This window comes from Sinocyclocheilus grahami, unplaced genomic scaffold (assembly GCF_001515645.1).
Source record: "Sinocyclocheilus grahami isolate Dianchi unplaced genomic scaffold, SAMN03320097.WGS_v1.1 scaffold178.1, whole genome shotgun sequence".
Taxonomy (NCBI): Eukaryota; Metazoa; Chordata; class Actinopteri; order Cypriniformes; family Cyprinidae; genus Sinocyclocheilus; species Sinocyclocheilus grahami.
The window spans coordinates 2,568,092-2,583,576 of record NW_015505357.1 but is presented as its reverse complement, the minus strand read 5'-3'; the positions used below and the strand labels follow the sequence as shown (position 1 = coordinate 2,583,576).

Below are 15,485 nucleotides of genomic sequence, written 5' to 3'. Positions count from 1 at the left end.
TCATTTAAATAATTATCTGTATTTAACCAACAATGTACAATCAGCCACTGTGTCATCCACACAAACTGCCTAACCCAAAACTCACATGATATTTTCTGTCCTTAAAAAAGCCAAAAAAATAATAATCTGACACCTCTAAAATTGGTTAAAATAATTAAATGTAAATTTACTTATACAGTACTGACTATATATATATATATATATATATATATATATACACACACATACTGTACATATACAAACAATTTTAATTAAATATATTTTATAATATTTAATATGTAAACTTTAAATATTTTAATTATAACCTTTTTATCTAATATTTATATTTCCTATTTATTAATATAAGTAGCTGTATATTCACACCAAATTTTGCACTATTATTGTCATCCACACAAATTATATTAACTTACATTAATCATTTTATATTATGTACTATTATATAATATTTAGTGTGTGTGTGGTGTGTATGTATATGGACTTTAAGTTTAATATTCATTTAAATAATTATCTGTATTTAACCAACAATGTACAATCAGCCACTGTGTCATCCACACAAACTGCCTAACCCAAAACTCACATGATATTTTCTGTCCTTAAAAAAGCCAAAAAAATAATAATTTGACACCTCTAAAATTGGTTAAAATAATTAAATGTAAATTTACTGATTTAATCTACAAAGCAAACTTGAAATTTTCCCAAGTACCCTCTGGAATCTGAAGTACCCCTGGTATAAACATACTCCTGCATTGGTAATCACTGCTCTATTTGTAGAAAGACAGACTCTGTGTACAAAAGAATGAAAAGAACACACAAAAAAGAGAGATTGAGAGTATGTGGGAATGTGAGGACAAGAGAAAACAGACCAGCAACCAAAGAAACGATATTTACATGAGAGCGAGAGGAGAGGCTGCTGGCGGAGCTGTGTCTCCAGGCTCTTGGCGCTGTCCTAAATGCTGTGTAAAGTAAAGGTCAGACTAATGGGTCTCCTGAGTGGAGCTGCCATTACGGTTGGAACATCTCCATCGTGGGCCCTACTCTAGCGCTCTTTGTGTCGGAGTGGCTGTCAGTGATCTAGCTGTGTGTAATCTTCCTCATCAGAAGCCTATTCATTCTCGCTCTCTGTCTGTCCCCACACTGTGCATAAGTGTGTGTGTGTGTGTGTGACTCTAAAACTTGCTGCCGCTGGCTTTAGAGACTGGTTAAAGATGACATCATACTGTGAAACTCTATTTCACAAGTACTTCTAGTTTCAAAGTGCTGGTTATTCCACAAATATGGCTGTATTGATTTTGGACAAAGGTGTTTATGATTGAGTAATTACACCAGTAAAAATATATATAAAAGTACAGACATCAACTTTTGACAACTAAATCGTGGTTTACTAACCAATCATCTGTCAGCTAGACTTCGGTAAAAGAATATAGTACTCTAGATACAAGAAACATTGTCTGGCTTTGACGTAACATTCCAGTGTATTTTTATAGTGACACTCTAAGCCTAGAACCATCAATCCGTAAACAAAAGAAATGTTTTATAATTTACTTTTTGCGGCTATATTCAGGCATTTTAGACAGTGAAGCCAGTTGATTTCAGTACAGAGCAGATAAACTGAGCCAAGAAGTCAGTCTGCATTGATATAATGTAAGAAATCAATAAGGATGTTTTGAAAATTAGGGTTGACGGCTTGTTTTGATATTTCGGCTCACCTCTTCGCTGTACTTGCTAATGTAGGAGTAAATCTCATTGAGGGCACTGAGCATGTTAAACTCATTGGAGTGCAGTCGTGCCTGTTCCGCCAAATACGCATTCATGTCCTGATCGGAGATGGCTGGAAGCCTGCTGATGTCAGCATAGTACCTGTGGAGACCACCAGGGGGCGACAGTCAATACTCAAAATCAACCTTGTGTGAGAGCATGCTTGCACTACTACAATTATTAACATTGTATGAAGTACAAGAGTTGTTACAATGCTACAAAATACTACAAAAATAAGAGATAAGAAATTAAAATATTGTTAATACAATTCAATTGTTTACCTTTCTACCCAGTTCTTGTAGTTGGGGATATCTTTAGCATAAAGCAGCTTATTAGAGGGCGAGTCTTTGCCCAATCTGTGTTCAGATGTGGAACACGAGTCCATGAAGGTTTGAGCAACCACAGACAGACACGCATCTGTGATGCTGCTCTTATGGATGTCAAAAACAAACTGGGGATTCTTGATCACATTCACCCAGAAACGCAGAGGAAGGCTGCGGGGGATAGACAGACACAAACATAGAAAGAGAAAAGTTACATTGGTTTGAATTGCAGATACCGGGTAAAAACAACTGTCATGTTTTTGTTCTTGAGGTTGGGTATTGTGTATAAGTGTGTCCTCTCACCAGTTGCTTTTCCAGGTGTGGCGGACGTCAGTGTCATGGATGCCGTGCTTGTCCGCTTGTTCATCCAGGAAGTCAAACATGTATTTAATAGCTAACGGAAGCGCACTGCCCCTGTGCACCGTACTGAAAAGAGTCTCGAACAGGTCATCCACAAATTTCTGCAGTGTACCCTAATTAATAAAAGAAAGACTGACTGTTAAACAAGCATACCATTAAGAACAAATATATAGGAACCAAACTATAGACTTTTCTAGAATTTCATTTTTTTTTGCACTTGATATCAATGACAAGTTTTCTAATTCTAAGTCCTCAATTTTTGTTGTTGTTGTTTATTTAATCAAATGTAAATTCATGTCCCAGTCACATTTTCTTGGTTAAATAAACATTACTTACACTATCAGAAAAAGAAAAAATTATATTTTAAATTTTTACGTTAACAATGTAATCTATATATAAATATTCTATTTATAAACCCAAGTATGAAATTTCATGTTAGTGTTTTTAAGCATTTTACATTTATTCCAAAACAATAACTCAAGGCAGTAACAATTTAAACAATATATTTTATTTGTGAACTTATGTTCAGCTATTCTTTTTAATAGTTAACTTTCAACTATTTTTACATTTTTCGGATCATCAGTCTGTGGTCACAGACAGAGATTTAAAATTTCTCCAAGCTGATCACTAAAACTCCCACAGATGCTGTTTTCATTAGGGATGCTCCGATCCGCCTTTTTCACCTCCGATACCGATTCCGATACCTAGGGTTCGGTATTGGCCGATACAGATACCGATCCGATACCAGTGAAGTTTTTTTCCCTCATTTAAATAAATGTAGAATTTATATATCTCTGTGTGTGGAACTGATAATCATTCTTTCACAATCTACTAGATACAGACTACTTCATTATAAAGAAAAATAAAATAAACAAATATGAAAAAATGATCATAAACTAGGTTATTGGATAATTCGGCAGCAAAAATTATTCTAGAAAAATCAGTGCACAATAATTTTAGAAATCCAAACATTTAGTGAAAAAACATTTTTTTTTATGGGGAACAAATAAAAGTGCTAAATATGGTAAAATGTTACACATTGCTATTTGTATTATTATAAAATCTATTCATTAAAAACATTCATGAATGTATTTATATTTAAGCATATACTATTAAAATACATTTCTTTTAAATGTATAGCATATTTTTAATAAGACAACAACATATGATACGATAGGACAAAACAAATACAGTGCAGCACGAACTGTTTTTATACAGTCAACCCTCTACGGACACCTTGGCAATTGAATCGCCATTGGCTAGTATATTTTTTTGTTTACTCGCTAGACTGAAATACTATACTATACTATATATATAAAAATAAAGTTATGCCATTTTACAAATATATATAATGTTTGTAAAATGGTACAGCTTTTTAAATATCTGAAAGTACACTCTTAATATCAGTCAGTCAAGCATTATAATATGATAATCAAGTATTATTTAATAATAGAAGTTTAGTAATTAGAATTAAAACTTGGTAACCATGAACTTAGGACTGGTGTTGGTGCTAAGACTCTCGCTCGCTCTCGCTCTTTGCGTGTGTGAGAGAAAGCGACGGCGAGTCGTGCGCCTTCACACTAGAAACACTTTACGCCCATGTTTTGTTCTCACAGACACCTGGTAGCAAGTAACAAAACAACATTAAGCTCCGGCAAGAAGATAAAGTCCTTTTTGCAAAATCATAGACGTGTATTTACAAATCAAGTATAATGGGAACACAGAATGATCTTGGAGAGAGCTTTACTGAGCTGACTGCTGTAACCGAACGCGACCAGGGTTTAAAGTTTGAACGAATGACTGACAGCCACAGTGGAGAAAATAGTTTGTGTGAACTTTAATGTCAGGACTTAAATATTCATATGTAGCCCACATTAAGCTATCAGAGGTAACACAGAATAATTCACACAATCGGAAAAAAAAAATCGGATTTGGATCGGCCCTCTCTGACCGATACCCGATCCAAGAAAAATGGAAGTATCGGAGCCGATACCCGATATGAATATCGGATCCCTAGTTTTCATGCCATTTTAAGTCTTATTTTGATGCAGTGAAGTGGTTAAATCTAAGTGTTTGAGTTGTTTACTAGCTTTTTTAAAATTAGTCTTCCCATTAATGCTATTATACTGTTCATTCAGACTGATTTGCGAATGAACACAAGAGGTGGGATTGATCGCGTGAACCAATCACAACCAGACGTAACTAGTCATATCACAATGGAGACATTACCTCCTCTCACGTGACTTTCCCCCATTCATTCTCAATTACCCCCCACCAAACTCATCTCACGCTTTTGGGTGAACTGTTAAACGTGCAGTAGGAGATCTTGGAAAATGCGAACTTTAGCCTGATAGCACTGAAAGCGAACGTCCCACCCTCCCTGCAATCGCCGTCCAAAGCCACGCCCCCGGAACACATTTACGCTCACAGACCAGAGACAACATTACTACAATAGGCTACATCAGCAGTTCCCAATTCCAGCCCATGTTCCGAAGTGAAGTAAACTTCAACAGATTTCCCCCGCTCAGGGAGTAGGGAGCAATGAACACTGTGTAGGGATCATATCGATCGGAACACAGTTCATGCGCGTAGCTCACTTCTAACGAGCTGGCGCGAGGACTGGATTAACCGCTGGGCTACATCATGTGTCATTCACCGGTGAGAAATCTTTAAAAGTACTACAATACCAGGAAGGAAGATCGGGTTGTTGATGTTTGCCTGCCATTCTCGCTCTGTCTGCACAGTGTGCGTGAACACGCTGATGATGTATCCTGTCTGCGCGAACAGGGTGCGCAGAGGTATGCTAATACATACATTGACAGGCAGGTAGGAAAGCATATTAAAACGCTCGGACCGACACATTTAGACCACTTAACTTAATGATTGCTATCGAGATGAGAAGAGAATTTCAACCAGCATAACAAAAAATGTTTCTGAAGACAATCACCTATTGCACCTTTAAAGGAGACATATTATGCCCCTTTTTACAATATGTAATATAAGTCTCAGGTGTTTCGAGAATGTGTCTGTGAAGTTTCAGCTCAAAATACCCCACAAATAATTTATTATATCATTTTGAAAATGCCTATTTTGAGTGGAAGCAGAAACACGCTGTTTATCATGCCTGTCTCTTTAAATGCAAATGAGCTGCTGCTCCACGCCCCCTTTTCCAGAATAGAGCTGCGTAATTACAGCTCGTACCTGCTAAAAAACATATGTTTTGGTTCTGATTATCATGTTTATCGCGCTGAAATCATGCGTTTTAAACCATATTAGTTTAAACTTCTGATATATGTTCGAAGCACACGGACAGAAAGCGGCTGCCACAGCATGTGAGTACTAAACTAAGTTCTCATTCACACACAAGTTTGCGTTAAAAACACACGAGTTACAAAAACAGTCGGTTATGTCTGTGAAGGTTTTAGATCTGTGTGGCAGCAGCAATATACAATAAATAAATCCACTGCTTTCTTGTCTCCTCTGAGGCTGGGACTGTAAATAATGTTCTGTGCTCGTCTGTGCAGCCAAAGACAGAACAGTTAGGATGTTTTGCTCAAAATTTCACCATGGCATTAGAGCTGGTACACCGTTGTCGCTTTCGAAATCAAAATGACGGTGCCGTGGGTGGAAATTTACAGATTATGGCGCGGTAATATTATAATGAGAATCCTTTGCAATGTCACTAGGGGAGCGAAATCAGACACCTCGTTTTTTCAGACGCTTGTCTTTAGTTTGAAATTAACCACTAAAACCAGAGGTGTTACCTTAGTAGCTAGCAGGCGGGTGAGGTAGATCTCAGACACCATCTTGCTGCCACGGTCACCCTCCTTTTGGTCTCCGTGCTCATGGTTCTTCACCAGGTGCCAGACTTTGACTCCGCTCTCCAGGTCCGGGGTGATCATAGGAGCACGGGAGCGCAGGCTGTCCGGACTGCCTGTGTACCGGAATGTCGAGTCTGTGGGAACAGAGAGAGAGAGATAAAGAAAGAGGATTATGATCTTCTTACACCTCCATTATTCCACATTGCCATTCTTTGGGATGAACAGAAAGAGCGTTGCCCTCTCACATTTAATTTACTCTGTTTAACCATCTCTTTCCTCCTCTCACTCTCTGTAGAGGATTCATCGCTGTATTGTTCAAGACCGAGCAAGATGAGTCGACACTCTCTGGCCTCTTCTTCAAAGGCTTCATAATTGGCTCGTCCTGATTCATTGTGCTGCAGACATGCTTTAAACGTCTGCATCGCAGGACCTAATCAATGCATCTAAAGATTTCTAATGAGTTAAGCTCCCCACTCATCCAACTCATCTCCTTGTCCCCTCCATCTTCGCGTGTGAAGTAATCAGTCTCTTGCTCACTTCTCCAATTAGATGTGTGGCTTTTTTCGCAGCGGTTGAGTGCTCTCTTGGGAGGTCGGATTGGCTTCTCACAATGGTGCGATATATTCTTTCACGTCCTTTCAAAGTCTCTCTCTCTCAGTTTCTGTCCTCATCACCTGACTTCAAAGGGCATGTGAAAAGGCAAATATCCCTGGCTATTTCAAGACAGAAGTGGAATTTTGAGCAGATCAGCATCACAAGGGAGAACCCCAAGAGAAATGGTGGTGTTAGTAGAGTGGGGTACAGGAAGAAGTGGATTGCAGTTTCAATCCACCTTAAGCTACTGCCAATTTATAGCCCTTTTGGTCGTTGCCACAGTATTGGCATTGAGGGATTACTGCTAGGGTGTATATGTGTGTATACACTAGAGAAAATTGGACTAACTTGCCTTTACCATCACTTTTGTGGTGTTTTCCCTGCATTGTCAAACATACAAAGTCGCAACAAATATGTTTTGTGAATTTGCAGTCTGAATTGAATGCAATAAGATAGAGAAAAATGCTAAAAGAATGTTTTCTGTTGCATTTTCTTTGCTGGCTGCATGCAAAAATCATCCAGCACATTCAGTGTAGTCTAATTCACAAAATTCACAAATTATTTTTGTGATTTGGTTCTTTGGTCATATCATATTCCAGTACAGTAAAGTATTTCAGCACATAGGAAAATAATGCTTTGGTAAATCATTGTTATAATTTTTTATATAATAATTATAACATAAAATATAATATAGATAATAGATAAAGTGTCAAACATATGACATTAGTACTAATTATGAGATAAAAAGCCAAAATTGTCATACTAAGTCACAATTATTAGATAAATTGAAATTATTAGGTAAACTGTTGATTTTTGTTGTAACGTTTTATCTTATCAAAAGTTCTCATATTATCTCAAATGTTTTAATCAACAACAGTATGGTAATTTTAAATTACCGTTAAATAATCATAATCTAGCAAAACAGAATTCAGAACGGTTAGTGAATTAAAACCTGACTCACTTGTGGACTGGATGCTTATACAATTATGTGTAAATACATTGTACATATTTATAATTTCAATAAAATATTTAAATATTAAAAAAAATAAAAAATAGTAGGGTGTTTTTTTTTATATGCAGTAAAAACCAATTATGGCATAAGCGCTTGATCACATACCAACATAATCTGGTGTGCACATTTCAATGTGCGTTTTCAATGTTGCTCGCTTCAGCCAGTCAGAGGTGTGTGTGAGCAGTGTGTTATTTTGGGCTGGGGGTGCTGGCATGCTAAATTGAGCCGAGCTGCTAAGTGTTGAGCATTAAATTGATATGAATCAATCAGCGGGTGCCTGTGCACAGCTGTGCCCGCTGTGCCATGGCGTGATTGATGGGCACCAGGGCTCTGCCAGATGAGATAGCTGCTTTTTATGCACCACACACAAGAGCAGGTTGTAAAAACAGCCAAAACAGTGCTGTGTTGTGCCATCTCATTCCTATTTGATGAGTTTCCTAAAATATACTACAAGCCTTTTGCAATAAAATAGATCAAAGTGTCAAGTGTGACCCTAAAAACTCTTAACCACCAAATTCAGGGGGAGGATACAAAAAGATTGAGGTTTGTTGGTTAACGAGAGCACGGCTGAGAAATAAAGATAGCTTTATAGAGTATTTCTCAGGTTGCTTGTTGCGTCTTTGGCCGTTTGAAGTGTTCCCTGAACTTTAAATGTCATTATGTTTACAAATGATAAGAGACGATAATTACACTCTTTCATTATACCGCATATACGTGAGACACATCCTCAAGCTTTGATAAACAGAATCGTGTAATATGCAGATACGGGCCACATTTCATGTGGATCTAGTGAATTGAAGCCAGGTGAGATGTTTCTGTGCGTCGTTTGGCAGGGTTGCTAGGTGACAACGCACAAGGGGCTCCATTTCATTGCTGGCCCTGGAATTTGGCTGCGTGTCATTTGAGTTTTTTTGCCCGTGTGAAGTATCATCGGTGGTGCATAATTAGCAATCAGAGAGTGGCCTGCAGCTCAGTGTGATGGAAAATGAGATTGGGCCAGATGGGGAGCCCTGTGGCACTCCCTCAAAGCAACGCTATGGGGAAGGAGCTAATGTGTCCATTACGGGTGGCATCCAAACTCAGCAGAGAAATCAGCATTACTGTGCTTCACACTAACTGCTAACATCTCTCTCTTTTCCTATTACCCTTCCTGACATGGTCTCTCGCTTTTGCTCTCATTCTCTGGTGCCCAGAAAGCTCCCTTGGGCATCCTATGGGCTGCAAAGCTAAACTGCAGCACGTGGCTTGTGCGCACAGTTATTATTTAAAGCCAATCTTCAGCTTTGTATTTACGTCAAAGACCTTTGTATTGTAAAACAATGAACAAACTTCAAACTTCTAATTAGCTAAACAAACAATGTCACCATACTTACCATATCTACTGATAGAAGTTCGAGAGATGCTAGTTGTGGGTGGAATGTTGTAGGAGGACGTCTGCTTGGGCACCAAAGCAACCACACAGCGGTCTGATACCTGTACAGGAAATACAAAGTTTAAGTCAAGCTTCTTTCCTTTCCCTGTAATCCTTAATTCACAGTGGTTGGTTTCACAGCCTCTTATTATCAAGAAACATTCAAGATAGTGGAGCACAACTAATGCCATTTTATTCTGCTTTTGAGGAGTTGTTATTACTTCGGAATTAAATATATTTTTTGCAGAACAGATTCTCAGTACATATCTACTGCTTTTCAAAACCGGTGTGAAATTGTTCGGTTTCTCCCCAGTGCCGAAATAAAGTGACGTTAAAGTGCTTCAAAAAGATCTGTTCTAGTTATAAATGTATAAGGGGTGTTCACGCTGTGTTCTCAGATCAAATGCGCATTAAAGCCTCTTCTTGGGTAAAAGCAGAGTTTCGCCTCTTGTGTTTCACACAGAAGGAGGATTGTGATTAGGCAAGAAACCCATATTTACATATGACAGCACATAAGATCTGCTTCACTGAGACGCACGTCACTCTACAGCACTCAGTAATGGAGTAAAAGAGAGAGAGGGAGGCTCATTGAAATGTAATGGCGTCATTCACTGCCTGTTGTGCCTTGTACACTCCAGAAAGGTGAGTACCAAGCTTAAATAGTACAGAATATAGCTGTAAGATGCAATATGAATGGCCCAAGAAGAAGAGAAAGGAAAAAGGAAATTAAATACACATGTAACACCAAGATTTGGACATCATGAATGCAATTTTGCGGTAACTCAAACTGACAAACAGTGCTGAGCTTGCATATTTTTTATATCCCTGTTGCTAAGCAACTACTGATAATCCATCCCATAAATTAGATTATTAAATTAGAGGGGAAAAAAGTGTTGCAAAATTTTGCTACTTTTCACCATAGATAAAATATGCTAAAATAATAATAATTGTAAATAAAATAATGTTTAATAATAATAAAAAAATAAAAAGAATAACCTGAAGATAAGCTTTTTAAAAATAAGAAGAAACCGTAATATAAAAAAATTACCTGCACTATAAGCTTTTTAATAATAGGAAATAGCATAAATAAATAGATAAATAATCCACACTATAATCAACAATAGCTGCAGCTAGATTCATGTACACAGATCGAAAGAGAGTAGCTAACAGAATGGAGGGTAATGGTAAAAATACAAACACAAAGGCAGGTCAACAGGAAGAGTTTGACAGGCGAGGGAATGTAGTGATTGAGTCATTTAGAAATGAGAAAGCAGAAAGGGATGAGGAAAGATGAGGTTATGGAGTCCAGGACTTTTATACATTGGGGTGAAACTCTCCATTTTTCTCTGTCTGCTCTGTGAGTGCTCGCGCTCCATCTGATCTTCTGTATTAATCTGAACTGTCATGGGCTGCGGAGGAAATGAGGTCTACCCTCACAAAAGACAACTGACTCAACCTCGATTCAGCACAAGAAAGCAACTTCCTGAAAGCAAGCTGGCAAAATCCTGGCCGATTCTCATACACTATCTGGTTTGGATGTGCCTATCTTGGTCTCTGTGTTTAGCTGTAACACAGAGAATATAATAAATGTGTTTCAGAGATTCATTGAGTAGTACTCTCAATATTGCAGCAATTACTCTTCAGAATCCTTCAGAAATGACTCTAATATGCTGATTTGCTGCTCAAGAAACATTTCTTATTATTACTAAAAACGTCGAATTTTATTCATTTAACAACAGCTACTGAAAATAGGTCAACATCCTCAGAAGCCAAAGGTCTCTCAGATACTAGCGAACTAGGTCAAGTGCCACAGTCTTAAGATCTCCAGTCAACATAAAACATCACATTTCAAGTCCATTTCATTTCAGAAAACCTCTCTGTCCACCATAATGGAGACGATAAGCACCTCCTGAGCTCCTGTGAAGGCTGAGTTAGGAGTCTTCACTCACCTCCCTACACTCTCACGGCTGATGATGGTGTTACTTCAGCCCCTGTACGCCCCCAAAAGCTCCAACCCTATTAGTGCAGGTTTCTCCTCAGCCGACCCTCACTGCAGAGCGGCCTAATAGCCTGACAGGAGAGACACTTGAAAGAGTGCAGAACTGTGGACGAATCACCTCACAGAGGCAGCCGAGTGAGATGACACTCACAAACAACTTTTTTTTTTTAGCTCACTTTCTCCATTCATAGGTTGTGGAACTGGTATGGCTGGTAAGCATCAAATATTAGTCACTGGAGAACATTATTTTGGGTAATGGGGTTTGTAACTTATATTTTTGGCTCCACACCACCTACAGTAGCCTCCCATGCTGCCACATGTACAATCTACTCTTCTTCTCCCACAGCGGGTCTCTGTGGTGGAGGAGGCGGCCGTACGGAGCCTAAATGATGGAGGGAGATGCATTCGCCCTTGAGGGATAATCCTCAGCCAGGCAGGTGGGCCGCCGGTGGGTGTGAGAGTGATAAGGGGTGAGCTTTCCTCATGATAACGTTTGCATCAAGCAGACAGCTGACCCCTTTTCCCCATGTATCTCTGATCCCCCTGTCTGCGTTCTATCTGATGGCGATCTGCAAGCTAAAGCGCCTTTAACTCAGATGCCGCATCCAGGCAGTGGGGAAGGATGAGGCGATGTGTCCGCCATTCTGCCTCTTCTTTGAAATACGGCAGGCTCGGTCACGCTAGCACAAAGAGGGTGAAACGCCTTTGCCACGCTTTGATAAACACAGCAGAATGATGGGTGTTTAATAGCTGAAATGGATGAAAGCATCATAATACAGATGGTAAATATGTTGAGATGTAAAATGTAAGATGCCTAAAAAGGGAAATCCAAGGGAATTTAACTCTTAACAGTTAAAATATATAACGTACGTCTGCATTGTATGTCTAGTATAAGTGATGAGCAGTTGACAAACAGGCTTGTATGTCAGACTGTAAGTCCTTGAGCTTTGTCAGCACTGGAAAAGAGAGCTTAACCCCCGGCAGTGATCTATGCCAAGCATCTTACACAATGATATACAACAGAGATGTTTATCCATTTCCTTTTGGAGCCAACAAAGCTTACAAACACTTATGAGCATCAAGGGCTTGTGCTAAACGCACACACATGGCTGCTTCTGTGAAGGTGCACTGTGAAAGATTCTAAAAGGAATCAAAATTTTTTAAATGATTAATTATAAATAAATTTAAATCCAAAACAAATTAATTCAGAAACAAAATTTGACTGTCGTTATGAGTGAGTCAGTGAATTATTCACTCAACTGAGTTCTTCTATTAACGTCTATTAACCAAAGAGGAAACATTAAACTGATTAAAAGTGACAGTAAAGATATTTATAATATTACGGAAGGTTTCTGTTTCAAATAAATGCTCGTCTTTTGAAGTATTCATCAAAGCATCCTGAAAAACAAACATATTAGGCAGCACAACTTTTTGTTATTAATAATAAATATTTCCTGATCAATGTTTCAAAACATTTGTTTCAAAGATATAACGTTCTTTTGAACTTTGTATTTCATCAAAAACAATCTTGAACAAAAAAGTATCACGGTTTCCACAAAAATATTAAGTAGCACAGCTGTTTTCAACATTAATAATAATAAGAAATATTTTTTGAGCACCAAATCAGCATAACAGAATGATTTCTGAAAGATCATGTGACACTGAAGACTGGAGTAATGGCTGCTGAAAATTTAGCTTTGACATCACAGAATAAATTACAATTTAATATATATTAGAATAAAAAAAGCGGTCATTTTAAATTGTAATATTTCACAATATTACTGTATTTTTGATCAACTAAATGCAGCCTTGGCGAACTTAAGAGACAAATAAAAGAAAAAACAAATCTTGTTGACCCTTTCAAACAGTAGTGTTTTTTATATGTATACTATTTAACTATGTAAGACTAGTTGGTCTTAAGGAACCCTGTTGAAACAACTTGCATCAGTCTAAACAGGACTGCTGGTGTATCTAACCTTGTCTGTTTTGATCATATTAGAAAGGTGTTGGGCACTTGTCAGCTGGTCAGGTTTCGGTAAACCAGCTGAACTCCACCTTAAACCAGTTAAGACTGCCAATCTAGATTAGGGTTAGGTAACTAGTGGAGTTTGGAAATACATTGTTTTGCACACTCCTAGTTAAAGCGCCTTATTGAAAGTACTGTGCTATACAACTGCTGAAACATTCCCTGTGAGGGATAGTAACACACACATTAACAGAGGCCTGTTTATTTGAATTGTTAATGCCAGCGTCTCTCATGCTGCTCCAACTATTTAAATTGGAAATTTGAGGAGTACGGTGGCCCCTCAGGGACACGCTGCCAGTCCTCTGTAATGTCACTCAGCCTACGCAAGGTCAAGAGGCTCACTGATTTCAAGTAAGACTGGATGAGTGAGAAAGAGAAGAAAGAGAGCGAGCGAGTCGGAGAAGCAGAAGAGCCTAGAGAAAAATGTTCAAGTTAGCATTCAGACTGATGAAAACTTTTTTACACTAGTGATCTAATCAGCCCAGTGCAATCAAAATGAGCAATCAGCGAAGAACATGGTGACCACAGGTTTATGAAGCCACAGCACGAAATGTTAGAGACACAGCTGCTGATTATACTGTCTGCTCTCTTAAAATATGCCCTTACTCTATTGAGGAACTTGACGAACGGCAGAGATTAGCATATCCGTAGTATTTCAGGAGAGGTGAGGGTGCTTGTGTGGAGGGCTCAGGAGTCATGTATTTCAATACAGTGTTCTCTACAGCTCCCTGCCTTCTGTTTTCTCTTTTCTTTCCCTAAACTCTCTATTTCACCAGTCTCTGTGGAAACAGCAAGAGTTAATATAGCAAATAGTGAGTATACAGCTCCCTAGCAAGATACCTCGTGATTTACTTTGACTATGTCACAACTTCTGCACCATATGCCATACAGTATGAAGAGGAAAATCATAAAAGTTGCTAGGCAATTCAGTCAAAAGTACAAAGGCAGCGCTCTGATTTACAGTATTAATATTACATAAAATATAACGTGATGAGATTTTGCCCTCAGCCAAAACGATTTGCTCTGGAAAATTTGTTAAAAACTTGGGGAAATGGTTGGAGTTCTGTTATCACTAGAATATCATACTCTTATCAGCCAATCAGATCTGAGGATCAGAAAGAACTGTTGTATAAATATACTTGTTAGAAAACACTCTCTGTCTTTTTAAGAAATTGTTCCAGATATGCCTCACCCCTCCTTTTCTTCTCTCCTTCTCTCACTCGTTCCCTATACAGCATTCTCTCTCTGAATCACCCCTCCTCTATCTGTTTCTCTCTCTCTCTCTTGTATTATGTTTTAAATATCTCTTACTCATATTCGAGGTATGCATGCGCACATGTATACATTAGTTTTTCTTGGTTTAAATGCCCAAATAAGGAGATGAATGCTAGGACTATAAGGGTAAAGGAGTTTGTGAGGAACTCTGAAGAGAGTGCCTCAGCCTTCGCTAAAAGTCTATTCCTAATATGTCCATGTTTTTCTGTACATGTGGCCATTTTATATAAACACATGTTCTTGGCCAAAGATCCTATACTGTATGTGTATGTCATTCATATCCTCATTGGTTAAGAGGGTGAAACTCCCCTCGACATATGCCTATATAATATCTTTATACCTATGAATAAATTAAAGTATTGAGAATACATTGAATGTGTGTTTTCTTGCTTCCCGGCCGTATACACTTTAAGGAACTGAGAATTCTTCAAGGTGGCAAAGAGATATCGAGGGACCAATTGTTATTTTTTATTAACAATACTGTATATAGAAAATTATAAAAGAATATAATTAATAATTTATACATAGAAATACATATACAGTGGGGAAAAAAAGTATTTAGTCAGCCACCAATTGTGCAAGTTCTCCCACTTAAAAAGATGAGAGAGGCCTGTAATTTTCATCATAGGTATACCTCAACTATGAGAGACAAAATGAGGAAAAAAATCCAGAAAATCACATTGTAGGATTTTTAAAGAATTTATTTGCAAATTATGGTGGAAAATAAGTATTTGGTCAATAACAAAATTTCATCTCAATACTTTGTTATATACCCTTTGTTGGCAATGACAGAGGTCAAACGTTTGCTGTAAGTCTTCACAAGGTTTTCACACACTGTTGCTGGTAATTTGGACCATTCCTCCATGCAGATCTCCTCTAGAGCAGAAATGTTTTGGGGCTGTCGCTGGG

General features: G+C 38.1%; 1 protein-coding gene across 1 annotated transcript in view; it reads right to left on the bottom strand.

Annotated features, from left to right (window-relative positions):
* The window catches only part of plxna2 (plexin A2), a 223,271-nt gene that overhangs the window by 6,122 nt on the left and 201,664 nt on the right, over nucleotides 1-15,485 (bottom strand). Inside the window, exons 28-32 of the mRNA XM_016283942.1 lie at nucleotides 9,239-9,338; nucleotides 6,203-6,393; nucleotides 2,382-2,551; nucleotides 2,037-2,249; nucleotides 1,707-1,857 (exon numbers count right to left, since the gene is read on the bottom strand). Of these exons, the coding sequence (XP_016139428.1) occupies nucleotides 1,707-1,857; nucleotides 2,037-2,249; nucleotides 2,382-2,551; nucleotides 6,203-6,393; nucleotides 9,239-9,338 (825 nt within the window). The remainder of the gene's footprint in view (nucleotides 1-1,706; nucleotides 1,858-2,036; nucleotides 2,250-2,381; nucleotides 2,552-6,202; nucleotides 6,394-9,238; nucleotides 9,339-15,485) is intronic.